This window comes from Nerophis lumbriciformis, linkage group LG14 (genome assembly GCF_033978685.3).
Source record: "Nerophis lumbriciformis linkage group LG14, RoL_Nlum_v2.1, whole genome shotgun sequence".
Classification (NCBI taxonomy): Eukaryota; Metazoa; Chordata; class Actinopteri; order Syngnathiformes; family Syngnathidae; genus Nerophis; species Nerophis lumbriciformis.
The window spans coordinates 42,041,324-42,063,420 of record NC_084561.2 but is presented as its reverse complement, the minus strand read 5'-3'; the positions used below and the strand labels follow the sequence as shown (position 1 = coordinate 42,063,420).

The 22,097-nt window shown below is 43.2% G+C and overlaps 1 protein-coding gene across 3 annotated transcripts in view; it reads right to left on the bottom strand.

Annotated features, from left to right (window-relative positions):
* Positions 1 to 2,111: 2,111 nt before the first annotated feature.
* atp11b (ATPase phospholipid transporting 11B) overlaps positions 2,112 to 22,097 on the bottom strand; it is a 183,507-nt gene continuing 163,521 nt past the window's right edge. For all 3 annotated transcript variants that reach the window (XR_009816853.2, XM_061975516.2, XM_061975517.2), the window contains one exon: positions 2,112 to 3,243. Coding sequence is in view for 2 of the 3 variants with exons in the window: in XM_061975516.2 (XP_061831500.1) it covers positions 3,162 to 3,243 (82 nt within the window). In the remaining variant the exon portion in view is untranslated. The remainder of the gene's footprint in view (positions 3,244 to 22,097) is intronic.

Here is a 22,097-nt window from a genome sequence, read left to right as displayed (position 1 = left end):
AAACGGTTAACATTAGCTAACGCTCGTGTCAACAACACCCGTGTGTCATCTTATTATTATTTTTGTACGCTGTCAATGACTGTACACGTGTGTTTTTACATGGATTATATCACTTTTCTTATTGGTCAGCACGGCTGAAGGTGCATTGCGGTCAAACGGTTAACATTAGTCAACGCTTGTGTCAACAACACCCGTGTGTCATCTTATTATTATTTTTGTACGCTGTCAATGACCGTACACGTGTGTGTTTACATGGATTATATCACTTTTCTTATTGGTCAGCACGGCTGAAGGTGCACTGCGGTCAAACGGTTTAACATTAGTCAATGCTTGTGTCAACAACACCCGTGTGTCATCTTATTATTATTTTTATACGCTGTCAATGACCGTACACGTGTGTGTTTACATGGATTATATCACTTTTCCTATTGGTCAGCGTGGCTGAAGGTGCACTGCGGTCAAACGGTTAACATTAGTCAACGCTTGTGTCAACAACACCCGTGTGTCATCTTATTATTATTTTTGTTCGCTGTAAATGACCGTACACGTGTGTGTTTACATGGATTATATCACTTTTCTTATTGGTCAGCACGTCTGAAGGTGCACTGCGGTCAAACGGTTAACATTAGTCAACGCTTGTGTCAACAACACCCGTGTGTCATCTTATTATTATTTTTGTACGCTGTCAATGACCGTACACGTGTGTGTTTACATGGATTATATCACTTTTCCTATTGGTCAGCGCGGCTGAAGGTGCACTGTGGTCAAACGGTTAACATTAGTCAACGCTTGTGTCAACAACACCCGTGTGTCATCTTATTATTTTTGTACGCTGTCAATGACCGTACACGTGTGTTTTTACATGGATTATATCACTTTTCCTATTGGTCAGCACGGCTGAAGGTGCAATGCGGTCAAACGGTTAACATTAGTCAACGCTTGTGTCAACAACACCCGTGTGTCATCTTATTATTATGTTTTGTTTCGCTGTCAATGACCGTACACGTGTGTGTTTACATGGATTATATCACTTTTCTTATTGGTCAGCATGGCTGAAGATGCACTGCGGTCAAACGGTTAACATTAGTCAACGCTTGTGTCAACAACACCCGTGTGTCATCTTATTATTATTTTTATACGCTGTCAATGACCGTACACGTGTGTGTTTACATGGATTATATCACTTTTAATATTGGTCAGCACGGCTGAAGGTGCACTGCGGTCAAACGGTTAACATTAGCTAACGCTTGTGTCAACAACACCCGTGTGTCGTCCTATTATTTTTGTATGCTGTCAATGACCGTACACGTGTGTTTACATGGATAATATCACTTTTCATATTGGTCAGCACGGCTGAAGGTGCACTGCGGTCAAACGGTTAACATTAGTCAACGCTTGTGTCAACAACACCCGTGTGTCATCTTATTATTATTTTTGTACGCTGTCAATGACCGTACACGTGTGTGTTTACATGGATTATATCACTTTTCTTATTGGTCAGCGCGGCTAAAGGTGCACTGCAGTCAAACGGTTAACATTAGTCAACGCTTGTGTCAACAACACCCGTGTGTCATCTTATTATTATGTTTTGTACGCTGTCAATGACCGTACACGTGTGTGTTTACATGGATTATATCACTTTTCCTATTGGTCAGCACGGCTGAAGGTGCACTGCGGTCAAACGGTTAACATTAGTCAACGCTTGTGTCAACAACACCCGTGTGTCATCTTATTATTATTTTTGTACGCTGTCAATGACCATACACGTGTGTGTTTACATGGATTATATCACTTTTCCTATTGGTCAGCGTAGCTGAAGGTGCATTGCGGTCAAACGGTTTAACATTAGTCAACGCTTGTGTCAACAACACCCGTGTGTCATCTTATTATTATTTTTTGTACGCTGTCAATGACCGTACACGTGTGTGTTTACATGGATTATATCACTTTTCATATTGGTCAGCACGGCTGAAGGTGCACTGCGGTCAAACGGTTTAACATTAGTCAACGCTTGTGTCAACAACACCCGTGTGTCATCTTATTATTATTTTTATACGCTGTCAATGACCGTACACGTGTGTTTACATGGATTATATCACTTTTCATATTGGTCACCGTGGCTGAAGGTGCACTGCAGTCAAACGGTTAACATTAGTCAACGCTTGTGTCAACAACACCCGTGTGTCATCTTATTATTATGTTTTGTACGCTGTCAATGACCGTACACGTGTGTGTTTACATGGATTATATCACTTTTCATATTGGTTAGCGTGTCTGAAGGTGCACTGCGGTCAAACGGTTTAACATTAGTCAACGCTTGTGTCAACAACACCCGAGTGTGTCATCTTATTATTATTTTTGTACGCTGTCAATGACAATCACTTTTCATATTGGTTCATCAACAAAAGCACGCAATCAACAAATATTCCAAAAAGGACACGACAGACGGGAAGACTTCGTGCGACAAGTAGCGGCGACGTTAAGGCGTAACCGTAGCAACGGGAGCATTGTTGAGGCTTAAAAACGCTCGGGTTCCGTGTCAGCCGTCAAGTCACCATGACAACAGGTGACATCGCCATCAAAACCTCACTATGAGGACACAAACACTTTGAGAAAGCAAAAGAAAAATACGAGCTGATGAAACATTCGCACGCGTCCTTTAACGCGACTGAGGAAGGCAATAAAGGGGGACCGATACCCAGCAGCTATTTACCGGACCTTCCATAATAAGGGAACGTCCTGAAAAAAACAAAAAACTATGGCTTTATCAACACACGCCGCGGGAAAACGGAGTTCAGAACAGTCAGGAGGAGCGAAGCAGCATGAACGCCGTGAGAGTGCGAGCAGGCACAAAAAAAAAGACATCCTCTTTGGTATCAGACCGGTGGACGTTGACAGAACTGCAGGATGCTACGAGTGGGAGGCAGACATCAAAAGTGCATTTTGAAAAGTTTTTTTTTTGGAAGCAATAAAAAAATACCTCCTGACGCTCGCTTCTAGAAGGTTCTCTTCCAGCTTCAACGTCGACCTGCTTTGGCTTCAGGAGACGGCCGCTCCGGTTGAGTCTATTTGTGTGTGGTTTTGAAGCCAGCGAGCTTACAAGATGGCATGAGGGATGGAGGGATGGAGTGATGGAGGAGAGGGATGGAGGGATGGAGGCGTCAGCAGTGGGCGGTGTCGATGGGCGACAGCGTGAGAATGCTGCGATCGTTGGAGTAGAAGTTGTCGGGGTCACTCCAGGACCTGAAATGATGCAGCAGGACTAATTAACACACGTGTCTGTTAATTAGTGGTTATGATTGGACAGAACAGGAAGTGACGATGATGGTGGTTGACGACTTTTGAGTCCCATCCAAAACACGTTTGGTCACAAGTTAATCGGAATATTTCTTGACTTTGTAATCCAAATCAGAGATCTCTACTTTTGCCCCGAGCAGCTTTCAACGTATTGTGAGTTGACAAAAAAAAAGGTGAGGATTACTTTGGTGGATGCACGGTGTCAATGTTGACCGGCTGGTGGGGAAACTGAACAACTGTGATGAGTGAAACAGTGCTGCTGAAACAGGATGTTGTGATGATGTAAGCAAGACGGGAGTGTCAGCATGTCTGTGATGTGGATCTACTTGCATTTAGCCCACATATACTCGCTGACAGCCAGCTACAAAATGTGCAAATATTAAGAGATGATCTTTCAAGGCTTAGATGGTGTGTCCTAACTTTAATACATACATACATGCATGCATGTATGTATGTATGTATGTACGTGTGCAAAGTGGGTTTGTGCGTAGGAGCCACTGCTTAAGCCTTGAAAGAGCATCTCTTAATATTTGCACATTTCATAGATATATTTCGGAAATATATCATGTATGCATACATATAAATATATACATGTATATATACATATACATACACACACATATACATGTATATATACATATATAAACACACATGTATATATACATACATATACATAAACATACATAAATATATATATATATACAGAAACATATATATGTATATACATACATACATACATACACACACACATATATATACATTTACATACATATACATACACATATACATAAACATACATATATATATTCATATACATATACATAAACATACATATATATATAAATACACACATATATACATACATATATATGCATACATATACACACACATATACACATGTATACATATACATGTATACATACATATATACATACATGTATACATACATATATACATGTATACATACATATATACGTGCGTATACATACATATATACATACAAATATACATGTATACATACATATATATATACATACATACATACATACATATATACATACATATATACATACATACATATATACATGTATACATACATATATACATACATATATACATGTATATATACACACATATATATACATACATACATACATATATACATGTATACATATATACACATACCGGTACACACATACATGTATACATACATATACACACACATATATGTGTATATATATATATATATATATATATATATATACACATATATGTATATATATATATATATATATATATATATATATATATATATATATATATATACATATACATACATACATATATATATATATATATATATATATATATACACATACATGTATATATACATACACACATACATATATATACATGTATACATACATATATACATGTATATATACATATATATATATATACACACACATACATGTATATATACATATACACACACATATATGTGTATATATATATCTATATATACATATATATATACACATACATGTATATATACATACACACATACATATATATATACATGTATACATACATATATACATGTATATATACATATATATACACACATACATGTATATATACATATACACACACACACATATATATATATACACACACACACACACACACACACACACACACACACACACACACACACACACACACACACACACACACACACACACACACACACACACACACACACAATATATTAACACTAAATTGGCCCTAGTGTGTGAATGTGAGTGTGAATGTTGTCTGTGTTGGCCCTGCGATAAGGTGGCGACTTGTCCAGGGTGTACCCCTCCTTCCACCCGAATGCAGCTGAGATAGGCTCCATCACCCACATCTTTGGTCCCCTCCAAGGTTTCTCATTGTTATCACATCGGGTTGAGTTTTTTCCTTGCCCTGATGTGGGATCTGAACCGAGGATGTCGTGGCTTGTGCAGCCCTTTGAGACACTTGTGATTTAGGGCTATATAAGTAAACATTGATTGATTGATTAGCTTTATTGTTAGCCACCTCGTCCTTGCAGTATATTACAAATTAGAAAGATGTGTTTTTGTCTTTCTCGATTGTGAATGATAGGCAAAATTAAAAAATAAAGGTCACGCAATGCAACTTAAACACCTCAACCATCGTGGAAAACAGCAGCAATAAAGACAAATAAATTATAATGGAAGAAAAGCACCAAAAAAAGGTATTGATTATTGCAATAAGCACCACAGACACACCATCTTATTATTGAACCCTCTCACTGACCATTCAGATGCACTCTGTTTGCTGAAGACAAGCTGTTTTAAGACCTGCTAAGTCCAAAAACAGGCCAACCCAGTGGCTTGAAATAGGCTGCTGATGACTCAAATGACAGTTTGACTGCAGGCAAACGCACTCGTGTGGCTTGTCCACAACACCCGGGCTCAAAGCCAACCTCTGGGACTAATACCAACACTGCTCCACAGGACAGTAGCAGCAACAATACACTGTGAGGACACCCACACTAAGGAAGTAGGACAAGCAGATTTGTGACAAGACCAAGCCTAAGGCTGGAGGGGAACATGAAATGAATCAATCATTTATGGGAGTGGTCAACAAACATCACGGAGGTTTCAAACAGCAGAACAAGGTGGGCACTACTTTTGTAACCATACCAATATTTTTGTACTGGTACTTTTATACATAAAGGGTGTCGGAGGCAGATATTTACATACCGTATTTTCCGCACTATAAGGCGCACCTAAAAACCACAAATTTTCTCAAAAGCTGACAGTGCGGCTTATAACCCGGTGCGCTTTATATATGGATTAATATTAAGATTAATTTTCATAAAGTTTCGGTCTCGCAACTACGGTAAACAGCCGCCATCTTTTTTCCCCGTAGAAGAGGAAGTGCTTCTTCTTCTACGCAAGCAACCGCCAAGGTAAGCACCCGCCCCCATAGAACAGGAAGCGCTTCTTCTTCTACTGTAAGCAACCACCCGCCCGCGTAGAAGAAGAAGAAGCGCGCGGATATTACGTTTCATTTCCTTTGTGTGTTTACATCTGTAAAGACCACAAAATGGCTCCTACTAAGCGACAGGTTTCCGGTTCATGAAAAGACGCAATCTCTCCATCCGCACACGGATTACTATTTCACAGCAACTGCCTAAAGACTTTCAAGAAAAGCTGGCTACTTTCCGTGCATATTGTAAAAACAAGATAGCTGAAAAAAAGATCCGGCCAGAGAACATTATCAACATGGACGAGGTTCCACTGACTTTTGATATTCCTGTGAACCGCACTGTGGATACAACGGGAGCACGTACGGTGAATATTCGCACCACAGGGAATGAGAAGTCATCCTTCACTGTGGTTCTAGCTTGCCATGCTAATGGCCAGAAACTTCCACCCATGGTGATATTCAAAAGGAAGACCTTGCCAAAAGAGACCTTTCCAGCCGGCGTCATCATAAAAGCTCACTCGAAGGGATGGATGGATGAAGAAAAGATGAGCGAGTGGTTAAGGTAAGTTTACGCGAAGAGGCCGGTTTGGTTTTTTTCACGCAGCTCCGTCCATGTTGATATACGACTCCATGCGCGCCCACATCACGCTGGTTTTTAATATATTATTAAAGTTTGACTGACCTATCTGACTGTTTTTTTGACATTCCCTTTAGCGCAGTTAGATGCGGCTTATAACACGGGGCGGCTTATAGGTGGACAAAGTTTTGAAATATGCCGTTCATTGAAGGCGCGGCTTATAACCCAGGGCGCCTTATGGTGCGGAAAATACGGTATATCCGAATTTAAGTGTTACTTCTTTTTTTTCATAGTCATATTTGAAAACAGCTCGTGTTTTTCCATTTGTTCTCTTTCTGTTTGTCTGCAAGTAAACTGTGTGTGTTAACCTTGAAGCTTTGGAACGTAAGAAAGAGAGATAATGGGCATGTGTTTTGACTTGAGAGACTTAAGAGGGGAGAGGGTTTTGTCGGGAGGGCAGACCATCTTAGCGAAGCGATTGAATGTTCTATGCTGGACTGGTCTCAATGTATATATGCAAAGCTTTGCAAATATATTACAAAATACCTATTCTGTCTCTGGTGGTTTTTCTACTCAGCTTTAAGTGTCGTAAAGAGCTTGGGAGCGACTTGTGACTTGAATTCCCTGGGAGGAACAACTGGTCCAAAACGCAACAATTTGGGGGCCTTGTACTGGTACTTTTCTACATAAAGGGGACCACAAACAAAATTGCATTATTGGCTTGATTTTAACCAAAAAATCTTAGGGTACATTAAACATATGTTTACTATTGCAGATAAGTCCTTAAATAAAATAGTGAGCATACTAGACAACTTGTCTTTTAGTAGTAAGTAAACAAAGACTCCTAATTAGTCTGCTAACATATGCAGTAACATATTGTGTCATTTATACACCTATTATTTTCTCAACATTATTAAGGACAAGTGGTAAAAATTAATTATTAATCTACTTGTTCATTTACTGTAGTGAAGTGAAGTGAATAATATTTATGTAGCGCTTTTCTCTAGTGACTCAAAGTGCTTTTACATAGTGAAAGCCAATATCTAAGTTACATTTAAACCAGTGTGTGTGTGTGTGTGTGTGTGTTACGGACAGCAAAGCCCTGTCTGTCTGTTATTTCACTTGACCTTTTTCTGTGTTGATTGAGCTGTGTTGAAGCAGCAAAAAAGGACATGTTGAATGAAGAGTTTCTGTCTCTGATAGTTGATATAATAATGTAACTGCATCATTAAGCCTACATGAACTCCATGGTGTTCAGGGATGAATAGTCTCTCCTATTGCTATTGTACCATTTTTTCAGCTGTAGTTACATTAATCATTAGTAATGGAGCAGCCTAGTTTTGAATGGCAGGGTCCCTGCTATCACATGTTGATAAAAATATAACATTTACATAATAAAAATCAACTACAGGCTTTCCAAATGCTGTAATAAATTAAGCACGATGAGTTGACTTGAAACTGTTTAATGTTGCACTTTTTATATGTAGAAGAAAAGTTTTGTCATTTTATTTATTCTGAGCAACAACTTGAGGCAGTTTAATGTTGATTAACGTGGACCCTGACTTAAACAAGTGGAAAACTTATTCGGGTGTTACCTTTTAGTGGTCAATTCTATGGAATATGTACTGTACTGTGCAATCTACTAATAAAAGTCTCAATCAATCAATCAAAAATAGCACCTTATATGTTGAAAGGTTTTGTTAAGAAACCATTCTGAGCCTTATCTTATTTACTTTTTATTTTATATATGTTGACCACATCAACCCTGGCAATGGACCCTGTGTGTATATGTATGTTATAAATTTGGGTATCAATCCGATACCAAGTCGATACAGGATCATACATTGGTCATACTCTGAGTCCTCATGTGTCCAGGGACATATTTACTGAGTTTATAAACATAATATACATTTTAAAACGAAAGATGATGTTGTGATACCAAAAAATATCATAGTGGTATGGACTACATACGTGCCTGTACTTGGTATCATTACAGTGGATGTTAGGTGTAGATCCACCAATGGCGTTTGTTTATATTTTGATGCCGGTGAGCTACGGTGTGTAGTGAAGCATGTTTAGCTATTCCTCGTCCTGCAGTTATAATGATACTTGTAAGAAACTTACTTTATTTGTCTAGCTAAAACACTGCAGACGGCGAATTGACGTTAGCCACTAGCTAGCTAGCCATGTCTTAAAGCACCTCTTCCTGAGGGTGTTTCAGTGTTATAACTTCACCTTTATCTTTACTTTTTAAGCCAAAATGTGTCCATTCTCCCTTTTCTGTCTACACACTGTGTCTGTTTGTAAGTACTCCGTGATTGTGCGCTGCCGAACGTGCTCCTCTGCTCGTAAACAAGCAATGTGACTTTCGGGGGTGCGAGACCGGTACGTTTCAGAGACGGTATAGTACCGAAAATTATTCATTGGTATCGCGGTACTATACTAACACCGGTATACCGTATAACCGTGGGCACAAACACAAACGTTTATGGAGTGTACACAACGCCAAGGCAGCAATAACCTCCATTAGAGATGTCCGATAATATCGGACTGCCGATAAATGCTTTAAAAATGTAATATCGGAAATTATCGGTATCGGTCTTTTTAAAACGTCGCTGTGGTATACAAACGTAGGGAGAAGTACAGAGCGCCAATAAACCTTAAAGGCACTGCCTTTGCGTGCCAGCCCAGTCACATAATATCTACGGCTTTTCACACACACAAGTGAATGCAAAGCATACTTGGTCAACAGCCATACAGGTCACACTGAGGGTGGCCGTATAAACAACTTTAACACTGTTACAAATATGCGCCACACTGTGAACCCACACCAAACAAGAATGACACACACAATTCGGGAGAACATCCGCACCGTAACACAACATAAACACAACAGAACAAATACCCAGAACCCCTTGCAGCACTAACTCTTCCGGGACGCTACAATATACACCCCCCGCTGCCCCCTACCTCCCCAACTCAACCCCATCCACCTCAACCTCCTCAAATTCCAAGCTGCTGTTTTGAGGCATGTTTAAAAAAAATGATTGCACTTTGTGACTTCAATAATAAATATGGCAGTGCCATGTTGGCATTTTTTTCCATAACTTGAGTTGATTTATTTTGGAAAACCTTGTTACATTGTTTAATGCATCCACCGGGGCATCACAACAAAATTAGGCATAATAATGTGTTAATTTCACGACTATATATATTGGAATCGGTAATTAAGAGTTGGGACAATATCGGGATATCGGCAAAAAAGCCATTATCGGACATCTCTACTACGAACACAATAAAACAATCACTTACTGGACATTGTCTGCTCTCACTGGGATGCCAACGGAGTATATTAATATCATACATTTATTTCTCGCCATGTCAAAGTTGACCAAGTTCTCAGTTTATGGCCACCTCCTACTATGCAAGCGAGAGGCATGATTTATAATCTAGATGTAACTTTCACCAACTCAAAGGCGATGCAGCAGCTCACTGGCTGAGTATGTCAGTAGCTCCATAAACTAGTTAGCGCTCTGTGATCACGCGCCACTAAAAGTAGTTCCTCGGCGTTAGCGCTGATAATAACAATATCTCTATAACTTGGTTGACATTTTGGTCACGACATGTAAATTGAATATTGTTGGCGGGTTTTGGGTATTTTAAGAGGGCTTTATGGGCGGAATAGACGCAAGTCTTTGCGGAATCGGTAATTAAGAGTTGGACAATATTGGAATATCGTCAAAAAGGCCATTATCGGACATCTCTAACCTCCATGCAATGACAGAGTCTGGACATTCTCGGTCTAAACTGTAAACCATCAACAAACTGAGCCTTGAACACGAAATATTACAAAACAAACATGCACACAAAGCTTTTCTTAGACACGTTTCGATTTCTTATCAAACTGCTGTAGCCTCCTGATTAAAGTGGAACATTATCACCAGACCTATGTAAGCGTCAATATATACCGTATTTTCCGCACTATTAGCCGCACCTAAAAACCACAAATTTACTCAAAAGCTGACAGTGCGGCTTATAACCCGGTGCGCTTTATATATGGATTAATATTAAGATTCATTTTCATAAAGTTTCGGTCTCGCAACTACGGTAAACAGCCGCCATCTTTTTTCCCCGTAGAAGAGGAAGTGCTTCTTCTTCTACGCAAGCAACCGCCAAGGTAAGCACCCGCCCCCATAGAACAGGAAGCGCTTCTTCTTCTACTGTAAGCAACCACCCGCCCCCGTAGAAGAAGAAGAAGCGCGCGGATATTACGTTTCATTTCCTTTGTGTGTTTACATCTGTAAAGACCACAAAATGGCTCCTACTAAGCGACAGGTTTCCGGTTCATGAAAAGACGCAATCTCTCCATCCGCACACGGACTACTATTTCACAGCAACTGCCTAAAGACTTTCAAGAAAAGCTGGCTACTTTCCGTGCATATTGTAAAAACAAGATAGCTGAAAAAAAGATCCGGCCAGAGAACATTATCAACATGGACGAGGTTCCACTGACTTTTGATATTCCTGTGAACCGCACTGTGGATACAACGGGAGCACGTACGGTGAATATTCGCACCACAGGGAATGAGAAGTCATCCTTCACTGTGGTTCTAGCTTGCCATGCTAATGGCCAGAAACTTCCACCCAGGGTGATATTCAAAAGGAAGACCTTGCCAAAAGAGACCTTTCCAGCCGGCGTCATCATAAAAGCTAACTCGAAGGGATGGATGGATGAAGAAAAAGATGAGCGAGTGGTTAAGGGAAGTTTACGCGAAGAGGCCGGGTGGCTTTTTTCACGCAGCTCCGTCCATGTTGATATACGACTCCATGCGCGCCCACATCACGCTGGTTTTTAATATATTATTAAAGTTTGACTGACCTATCTGACTGTTTTTTTGACATTCCTTTAGCGCAGTTAGATGCGGCTTACAACACGGGGCGGCTTATAGGTGGACAAAGTTTTGAAATATGCCGTTCATTGAAGGCGCGGCTTATAACCCAGGGCGCCTTATGGTGCGGAAAATACGGTACCTTGATGTTGCAGGAAAAAGACCATATATTTTTTTAACCGATTTCCAAACTCTAAATGGGTGAATTTTGGCGAATTAAACGCCTTTCAATGATTCGCTCTCAGAGCGATGACGTCACAACGTGGCGTCACATCGGGAAGCAATCCGCCATTTTCTCAAAAACCGAGTCAAATCAGCTCTGTTATTTTCCGTTTTTTCGACTGTTTTCCGTACCTTGGAGACATCATGCCTCGTCGGTGTGTTGTCGGAGGGTGTAACAACACGAACAGGGACGGATTCAAGTTGCACCAGTGGCCCAAAGATGCCAAAGTGGCAAGAAATTGGACATTTGTTCCGCACACTTTACCGACGAAAGCTATGCTACGACAGAGATGGCAAGAATGTGTGGATATCCTGCGACACTCAAAGCAGATGCATTTCCAACCATAAAGTCAAAGAAATCTGCCGCCAGACCCCCATTGAATCTGCCGGAGTGTGTGAGCAATTCAGGGACAAAAGACCTCGGTAGCACGGCAAGCAATGGCGGCAGTTTGTTCCCGCAGACGAGCGAGCTAAACCCCCTGGATGTCTTGGCTCACACCGTCCCTTATGCCACCGAATATGATCAAGAGAAGAACATCGACCCTAGCTTCCCTGGCCTGCTGACATGAGGGTATGTCTACAGAATATATTAATTGATGAAAATTGGGCTGTCTGCACTCTCAAAGTGCAGGTTGTTGCCAAATGTATTTCATATGCTGTAAACCTACCGTATTTTCCGCACTATTAGCCGCACCTAAAAACCACAAATTTACTCAAAAGCTGACAGTGCGGCTTATAACCCGGTGCGCTTTATATATGGATTAATATTAAGATTCATTTTCATAAAGTTTAGGTCTCGCAACTACGGTAAACAGCCGCCATCTTTTTTCCCCGTAGAAGAGGAAGTGCTTCTTCTTCTACGCCAAGGTAAGCACCCGCCCCCATAGAAGAAGAAGCGCGCGGGTATTACGTTTCATTTCCTTTGTGTGTTTACATCTGTAAAGACCACAAATGGCTCCGACACACTGGGGTTCTAGCTTGCCATGCTAATGGCCAGAAACTTCCACCCATGGTGATATTCAAAAGGAAGACCTTGCCAAAAGAGACCTTTCCAGCCGGCGTCATCATAAAAGCTAACTCGAAGGGATGGATGGATGAAGAAAAGATGAGCGAGTGGTTAAGGGAAGTTTACGCGAAGAGGCCGGGTGGCTTTTTTCACGCAGCTCCGTCCATGTTGATATACGACTAAATGCGCGCCCACATCACAGATGGTGTCAAAAAACAAGTGAAGCACACAAATACAACACTCGCCGTCATTCCGGGTGGATTAACCAAAGAACTCCAACCGCTGGATATTGGTGTCAACAAGGCATTTAAAGCATGACTGCGAACGGCGTGGGAACAATGGATGACCGAAGGCGAACACACATTCACTAAGACAGGGAGACAGCGCCGGACGACATACGCCAACATCTGCCAGTGGATCGTAAATGCCTGGGCGGATATTTCGGTCTCAACTGTGGTCCGAGCTTTCCGGAAGGCAGGATTCACGGAACTGCTGGAAAAACAACAGCGACACTGACTCTGATGAGTTCGACGAGACGGAGCCGGCCATTTTGGATCCCGTAATTCGCCCAACTTTTTAATTCGGACACCGTAGGAGAAGAATTCGAGGGATTTATGAATGAAGAATAACTTCAGAAAGTGAGTGTTATGTTTATTTTGTGTGTTGTGACATTAACGTTCGAGCAACATTAAGTTATTGATGTTATTGCTCTGCACTATTTTGAATTTTACTATGTTTGTGATTGCACATTTGCACATTACCGTACATTTTGGGAGTGAACAGAGTTGTTAGAACGCTGGTTTTTAATATATTATTAAAGTTTAACTGACCTATCTGACTGTTTTTTTGACATTCCCTGTAGCGCAGTTAGATGCGGCTTATAACACGGGGCGGCTTATGGTGCGGAAAATACGGTAGTTCATAGTTGTTAGTTTCCTTTAATGCCAAACAAACACATACCAATCGTTGGTTAGAAGGCGATCGCCGAATTCGTCCTCGCTTTCTCCCGTGTCGCCGGCTGTCGTGTCGTTTTCGTCGGTTTCGCTTGCATACGGTTCAAACCGATATGGCTCAATAGCTTCAGTTTCTTCTTCAATTTCGTTTTCGTTACCTGCCTCCACACTACAACCATCCGTTTCAATACATGCGTAATCTGTTGAATCGCTTAAGCCGCTGAAATCCGAGTCTGAATCCGAGCTAATGTCGCTATAGCTTGCTGTTCTTTCCGCCATGTTTGTTTGTGTTGGCATCACTATGTGATGTCACAGGAAAATGGACGGGTGTATATAACGATGGTTAAAATCAGGCACTTTGAAGCTTTTTTTAGGGATATTGCGTGATGGGTAAAATTTTGAAAAAAACTTCGAAAAATAGCCACTGGGAACTGATTTTTAATGGTTTTAACCCTTCTGAAATTGTGATAATGTTCCCCTTTAAGAGTTGGACAATATTGGAATATCGTCAAAAAAGCCATTATCGGACATCTCTAACCTCCATGCAATGACAGAGTCTGAACATTCTCGGTCTAAACTGTAAACCATCAACAAACTGAGCCTTGAACACTAAAGATTACAAAACAAACATGCCCACAAAGCTTTTCTTAAGACACATGTTTCGATTTCTTATCAAACTGCTGTAGCCTCCTAATTAATAGAATAAAGTGTCCACTCTGACATGCTTCCGAAAATAGTACTTTATGTGACATGAAGCGAGGATTTGACCATTTAAAAAAGGTGTGTGTGTGTGAAAGTGAGCTGACATTTGGACTGGGCCAAGAGGTGTGACAAACACACTGGGGCACATCTTGTTTGTTCATCACGGAAACCTTCTTTGACACCTCATGACAGCCGTGTCTGCTCCTGCTTTGTCGCCTGGAGCCGACGCTGCCGTGGTCAGTATCTGGTGCTGTGGTAACTATGCTTTCCTACTGAGACGGTTAGGAGGGACTCAAGGGTGTGAAGGGCTGATGGGACAATGACTACCATACAAAAAACAACTAAATATTCAATCATATTTCTTCGTGTGTTTACAGGTGGTCCTTGGGTTACGAGCAGTGTTGGGACTAACACGTTACAAAGTAACGCGTTACTGTAACGCCGTTAGTTTCGGCGGTAACTAGTAATCTAACGCGTCATTTTTTTTTATTCAGTAATTTAGTTACCGTTACTACATGATGCGTTACTGCGTTATTTTACGTTACTTTTGATGTACCGTATTTTCCGCACTATAAGGCGCACCGGATTATTAGCCGCACCTTCAATGAATTACATATTTCATAACTTTGTCCACCAATAAGCCGCCCCGGATTATAAGCCGCGCCTACGCTGCGCTAAAGGGAATGTCAAAAAAACAGTCAGATAGTTCAGTCAAACTTTAATAATATATTGAAAACCAGCGTTCTAACAACTCTGTCCCAAAATGTACGCAAATGTGCAATCACAAACATAGTAAAATTCAAAATGGTGTAGAGCAATAGCAACATAATGTTGCTCGAACGTTAATGTCACAACACACAAAATAAACATAGCGCTCACCTTCTGAAGTTATTCTTCATTCGTAAATCCTTCGAATTCTTCGTCTTCGGTGTCCGAATTGAAAAGTTGCGCAAGCGTGGGATCCAAAATGGCCGGTTCCGTCTCGTCGAAGTCATGGGAGTCAGTGTCGCTGTTGTTGTCCAGTAGTTCTGTGAATCCTGCCTTCCGGAAAGCTCGGACCACAGTTGTGACCGAAATATCTGCCCAGGCATTTACGATCCACTGGCAAATGTTGGCGTATGTCGTCCGGCGCTGTCTGCCCGTCTTAGTGAAGGTGTGTTCGCCTTCGGAGCTGTGTGAAAAAAGCCACCCGGCCTCTTCGCGTAAACTTCCCTTAACCACTCGCTCATCTTTTCTTCATCCATCCATCCATCCCTTCGAGTTAGCTTTTATGATGACGCCGGCTGGAAAGGTCTCTTTTGGCAAGGTCTTCCTTTTGAATATCACCATGAGTGGAAGTTAGCATGGCAAGCTAGAACCACAGTGAAGGATGACTTCTCATTCCCTGTGGTGCGAATATTCACCGTACGTGCTCCCGTTCCACAGTGCGGTTCACAGGATTATCAGTTGCTGTGAAATACGGTAGTAATCCGTGTGCGGATGGAGAGATTGCGTCTTTTTATGAACCGGATCCTTGTCGCTTAGTAGGAGCCATTTTGTGGTCTTTACAGATGTAAACAGGAAATGAAACGTACGGTGATATCCGCGCGTTTTTTCTTCTTCTTCCGGGGGCGGGTGGTTGCTTACAGTAGAAGAAGAAGCGCTTCCTGTTCTATGGGGGCGGGTGCTTTCCTTGGCGGTTGCTTGCGTAGAAGAAGAAGCGCTTCCTGTTCTACCGGGAAAAAAGATGGCGGCTGTTTACCGAAGTTGCGAGATCGAAACTTTATGAAAATGAATCGTAATAAAGCGCACCGGGTTATAAGGCGCACTGTCAGCTTTTGAGAAAATTTGTGGTTTTTAGGTGCGCCTTATAGTGCGGAAAATACGGGTATCGGCTAGAAACAGAAGCGCTGCGGTGTCGTTCTTCTGAATCTTCCTCTGTCACAAGCCGGAGAGAAGAAAAGAGGCGCGGTCTATGTGTGTGTGGGTGTGGGTGTGGGGAAAAAAAGTTGTTGGCACGTTCAGTCCACACACAGCGTGGTCATGGCGAGCGGAGTAACGGAGGAGCTTGAACGCCCCCGCCATTGAATCGGTGTGTTTATAAGTGCAGACTCGGTTGTGCAAAACGAGGGTTTTAAACACATGCTGAACGTGCTTGAACCACGTTACGACATCCCGTCGCGCACCCACTTCAGCAATAAGATTGTGCCAGATCTTTATGAGCAGGAGAAGAAAAAACTATCCCGAGCATCAGCTGTTGCGCTCATGACAGACGGCTGGACGTCCAGGGGAACTATAAGCGCTCACTTCATCACAGCAGACTGGGAGATGAGAAGACACGCCCCCTCTACGAGAGTCACCTTGCGCAGGTGCTGACACAAGCAGTGGAGGACTGGAAGATAAAGATATCCCAGTCACACGTGATAATGCCAAAAATCAAATAATTACAGAGAATGAGGCAGGACTGGGACCACAGATAGGTGCTTTGCACATGTAGTGAATTTGGCCTCACAGAAGGGAATCTCAGTCAATAGGATGGAGCGCCTCTTTGGGAGGATCAGGAAGGTTTCTTACTTCCACCCAAGCACAACAGCTGCTCATGTGCTTAAGACAAAGCAAGAAATGCTAAAGCTGCCTGCTCATACATGATGTCCCAACGAGGTGGAACTCCACTTATGATATGTTGGAGCAGCAGGCAGCTATATACTCTGCATTGACCCACAACACCCTGAAGACAAATGTCACCCTGTCTGATGATGATGTGAGAGTGGCAGATGAGGTCCTCCAGGTGCTTAAACCCCTCAAAAGTGTTCCATCTCTACTGAGCACTGAAACTTCACCATCTGTGTCAATGATCCTGCCACTGAAAACAAGTATTCTACAATCCATGGCTCCAAGTGTGGAAGTCAGCAGCATCACTCCAGATGTCAGGCTTTATTTCACTACCTATGTTTCAAGGAAGATGATGTGCCTTCTTATGTTGCACTTAAACTTGTTTTTTATTCATGGTCATTGGTCCAAGTTTAAAGAAAGGAGGAATGCCTTTTTATGTTGCACTGTTTTTCATTAATTATGTTAAAAGGAAAATAAAAATGTATGTCAAGTTGATCAACAGATTGTATTATTCTCCAGTGCAATAACAGTACTGAAAATGAAGGCAAAAAGGGCATTAATGGGAGCTTTAAAAAAAAAAGAAGAAAAAAAGAAGTAACTAAATAGTTACTTTTCACAGTAACGCATTACTTTTTGGTTTAAGTAACTGAGTTAGTAACTGAGTTACTTTTGAAATAAAGTAACTAGTAACTGTAACTAGTTACGAGTGATATACGTTTTAGTGTAAGTTGGAACTTACACTATATTGCCAAAAGTATTTGGCCACCTGCCTTGACTCACATATGAACTTGAAGTGCCATCCCATTCCTAACCCATAGGGTTCTATATGGCGTCGGTCCACCTTTTGCAGTTTAAAAAAAAAGTTAAAAGTTAAAGTAGCAATGATTGTCACACACACACACTAGGTGTGGCGAAATTATTCTCTGCATTTGACCCATCACCCTTGATCACCCCCTGGGAGGTGAGGGGAGCAGTGGGCAGCAGCGGTGGCCGCGCCCGGGAATAATTTTTGGTGATTTAACCCCCAATTCCAACCCTTGATGCTGAGTGCCAAGCAGGGAGGTAATGGCTCCCATTTTTATAGTCTTTGGTATGACTCGGCCGGGGTTTGAACTCACCGATCTCAGGGCGGACACTCTAACCACTAGGCCACTGAGTAGGTAAAGCTTCAAGTCTTCTGAGAAGGCTGTCCACAAGGTTGCGGAGTGTGTTTATAGGAATTTTCCACCATTCTTCCAAAAGCGCATTGGTGAGGTCACACACTGATGTTGGTGGAGAAGGCCTGGCTCTCAGTCTCCGTTCTACTTACTTACTTAGTCCTCTTGCACTTCAGGGCGCGTAGAGCCGACCATAGCAACCAGGTCTCTCCATCTGGGTCTGTTGTGGGCAAGGTGTTGAGCTTGTGCCATAGTCACATTGCAGGCCTTAAGGTCCTGGGCTAATACATCCAGCCAGCGAGTCCTGGGGGCGCCTCTAGGGCGTCTCCAGCCAGCTCGCTGCGGGTTGAAGTCCAGGATTTTGCGCGTGGGGTGTTCCCCCGGCAGGCGGATGACATGGCCATACCAGCGCACTCGCCGCATTGCTGCGAGGCGAGAGGCTGGGAGCTGTTGGGTTAGCTCTCTTAGGGTCTTGTTGGTGACATGCTGGCTCCACGTGATGCCTTCTATCCTCCTGAGGGCTCTGGAATCAAAGCCATCTAGCCTGGCCGCCAGGATGTTATTCAGCGGCCATGTTTCCGAGCCGTACAGAAGGACAGAGATGACAGAGGAATTGTAGACCCTCAACTTGGTGTCCCGAGATATGTGCCGGTGTCGCCACAACGGTCTCCACAGGGACTGCATGACGGAGGCTGCAAGGGCGCGACGGCGGTCCACCTCTCGTTTGAGGTCGCCGGTGTTGGTGACTGTCGAGCCGAGGTATCTGACGGTAGGGACAAAGTGGACAGGGGTATCCTCAAATAAGAAGGGTGGTGGGTCTGGTCCATCGCCGATATGCATGAGTTCGGTTTTGGACCAGCTGATTTTCAGGCCGAGCTGTTTGGTCTCCTCATCAAACACACCGAGGGCCTCCCTGAGCTGGTCAGCGGTCTCACTGTCGCTGTCCTGGGGGCCTCACCCCACCAGGACAAGGAACTGTGTAACCTTGACGAGGTGCGACAGCTTAAACCTACCTGGTGCCTGCCTGGGCTCAGTGCAATGGTGAACCTGTAACCTTCGGGGGGCTCACGGCACGAGGATGGCACTAATGAGCAGCTTCCGCCGAACCCCCTGCCATACGTAGGGGGTTCACAGCCCGTCAGCATGCTGTAAGGTGGCAGCCCCACCAGCTGACTAGCCACCGCAGGGCCAACTACCCAGCATGGTGAAAACTAAACAGTTACGAATCCAACCAGAGCAACTAGAGTCTCCGTTCTAATTCATCCAAAAGGTGTTCTATCAGGTTCAGGTCAAGTTCATCCACACCAGACTCTGTCATCCATGTCTTTATGCACCTTGCTTTCTGCACAAGTGCACAGTCATGTTGGAAGAGGAAGGATAATCCAAAATGTTTTGGTATCCTGGAGCATTCAAAGTTCCTTTCACTGGAACTAAGGTGCCAAGCCCAACTCCTGAAAACCAACCCCACACCATAATTCCTCCCTCCACCAAAATTCACACTCGGCACAATGCAGTCCAAAATGTAGCGTTCTCCTGGCAACCTTCAAACCCAGAATAGTTAGTAGTAGCGAGGAAATTTCACGACTGGATTTGTTGCACAGGTGGCATCCTATGACAGTTAAAGTACCAATGATTGTCACACACACACACTAGGTGTGGTGAAATTTGACCCATCCCCTTGTTCACCCCCTGGGAGGTGAGGGGAGCTGTGGGCAGCAGCGGTGGCCACGCCCAGGTATCATCTAGAGAGGAGGTCCTGAAGCTGACGGCCTGGTCTTCGGAGAACAACCTCGCTCTCAACACCAGCAAGACCAGAGAGATCATCGTCGACTTCAGGAGGAGCAGCACCGACCCTGCCCCCCTCTACATCAACGGCGAGCGTGTAGAGAGGGTCCACACCTTCAGGTACCTTGGAGTCCACATCTCTAATGACTTCTCCTGGACAGTCAACACCACATCAATCATCAAGAAGGCTCAGCAGCGGCTACACTTCCTTAGAGTCCTCGGGAAGTACAACCTGAAGCCTGACCTGCTGCTGACCTTCTACCGCTCGTCCATCGAGAGCCTGCTGACCTACTGTATTACGGTATGGTACGGCAGCTGCACTGCAGCAGACAGGGAGAGGCTGCAAAGAGTGGTCAAGACGGCTCAGAAGATCATCGGCCGCCCTCTCCCCTCTCTGACGGACATCTACACCTCCCGCTGCCTCAACAGAGCCAGTGCCATCATCAAGGACAACACCCACCCTGGCTCTTACCTGTTCCACCTGCTGCCCTCTGGGAAGCGCTACAAGTGCATTAAAACCAAAACAAACAGGCTAAAGAACAGCTTCTTCCCCAGGGCCATAACCATCCTGAACGGACTGCCCCATTGTCCCTCATAACTGCCTTCTCTTCGGTGCAATAACCCATTCCACCAACCACCCTGTTTTTGTTTTGTTTTTTCATGTATATATTCATTTCACACCATATTCATTGCACTTCTACATTTTTTATATTTTTATATATTTGCACATTGTTTTTCTAGCATGCACACATCGCACTGTATGGAATGGCCTCAATCTCGTTACCTTGCGTAATGACAATAAAGCTGATTCTGATTCTGATTCTGATCTGCCAAGCAGGGAGATAATGGCTCCCATTTTTATAGTCTTTGGTATGACTCGGCCGGGGTTTGAACTCACAACCTACCGATCTCGGGGCGGACACTCTAACCACTAGGCCACTGAGTAGGTAAAGCTTCATGTCTTCTGGGAAGGCTGTCCACAAGGTTGCGGAGTGTGTTTATAGGAATTTCTTCCAAAAGCGCATTGGTGAGGTCACACCATTGGTCGAGAAGGCCTGGCTCTCAGTCTCCGTTCTATCGGGTTCAGGCCAAGTCCATCCACACCAGACTCTGTCATCCATGTCTTTATGGACCTTGCTTTGTGCACTGGTGCACAGTCATGTTGGAAGAGGAAGGGGCCCGCTCCAAACTGTTCCCACAAGGTTGGGAGCATAGAATTGTCCAAAATGTTTTGGTATCCTGGAGCATTCAAAGTTCCTTTCACTGGAACTAAAAGGTCAAGCCCAACTCTTGAAAAACAACCCCACACCATAATTCCTCCTCCATCAAAATTCACACTCGGCACAATTCAGTCCAAAATGTAGCGTTCTAACGGCAACCTCCAAACCTAGAATATATAGGAGCGAGGAAATTTCACGAGAGCTTTAACTTGCACTTACAGATGTAGCGACCAACTGTATTTAGTGAAAGCCATTTATCAACAACACCCAAAAACGCCGCCGGCTTCTCTGGGCCCGAGATCATCTGAGATGGACTCATGCAAAGTGGAAAAGTGTTCTGTGGTCTGACGAGTCCACATTTCAAATTGTTTTTGGAAATATTCGACATCTTGTCATCCGGACCAAAGGGTAAGCGAACCATCCAGACTGTTATCGACGCAAAGTTCAAAAGCCAGAATGTGTGATGGTATGGGGGTGCATTCGTGCCCAAGGCATGGGTAACTTACACATCTGTGAAGGCACCATTAATGCTGAAAGGTACATACAGGCTTTGGAGCAACATATGTTGCCATCTAAGCGCCGTCTTTTTCATGGACGCCCCTGCTTATTTCAGCAAGCCACATTCAGCACGTGTTACAACAGCGTGGCTTCGTAAAAAAAGAGTGCGGGTACTTTCCTGGCCCGCCTGCAGTCCAGA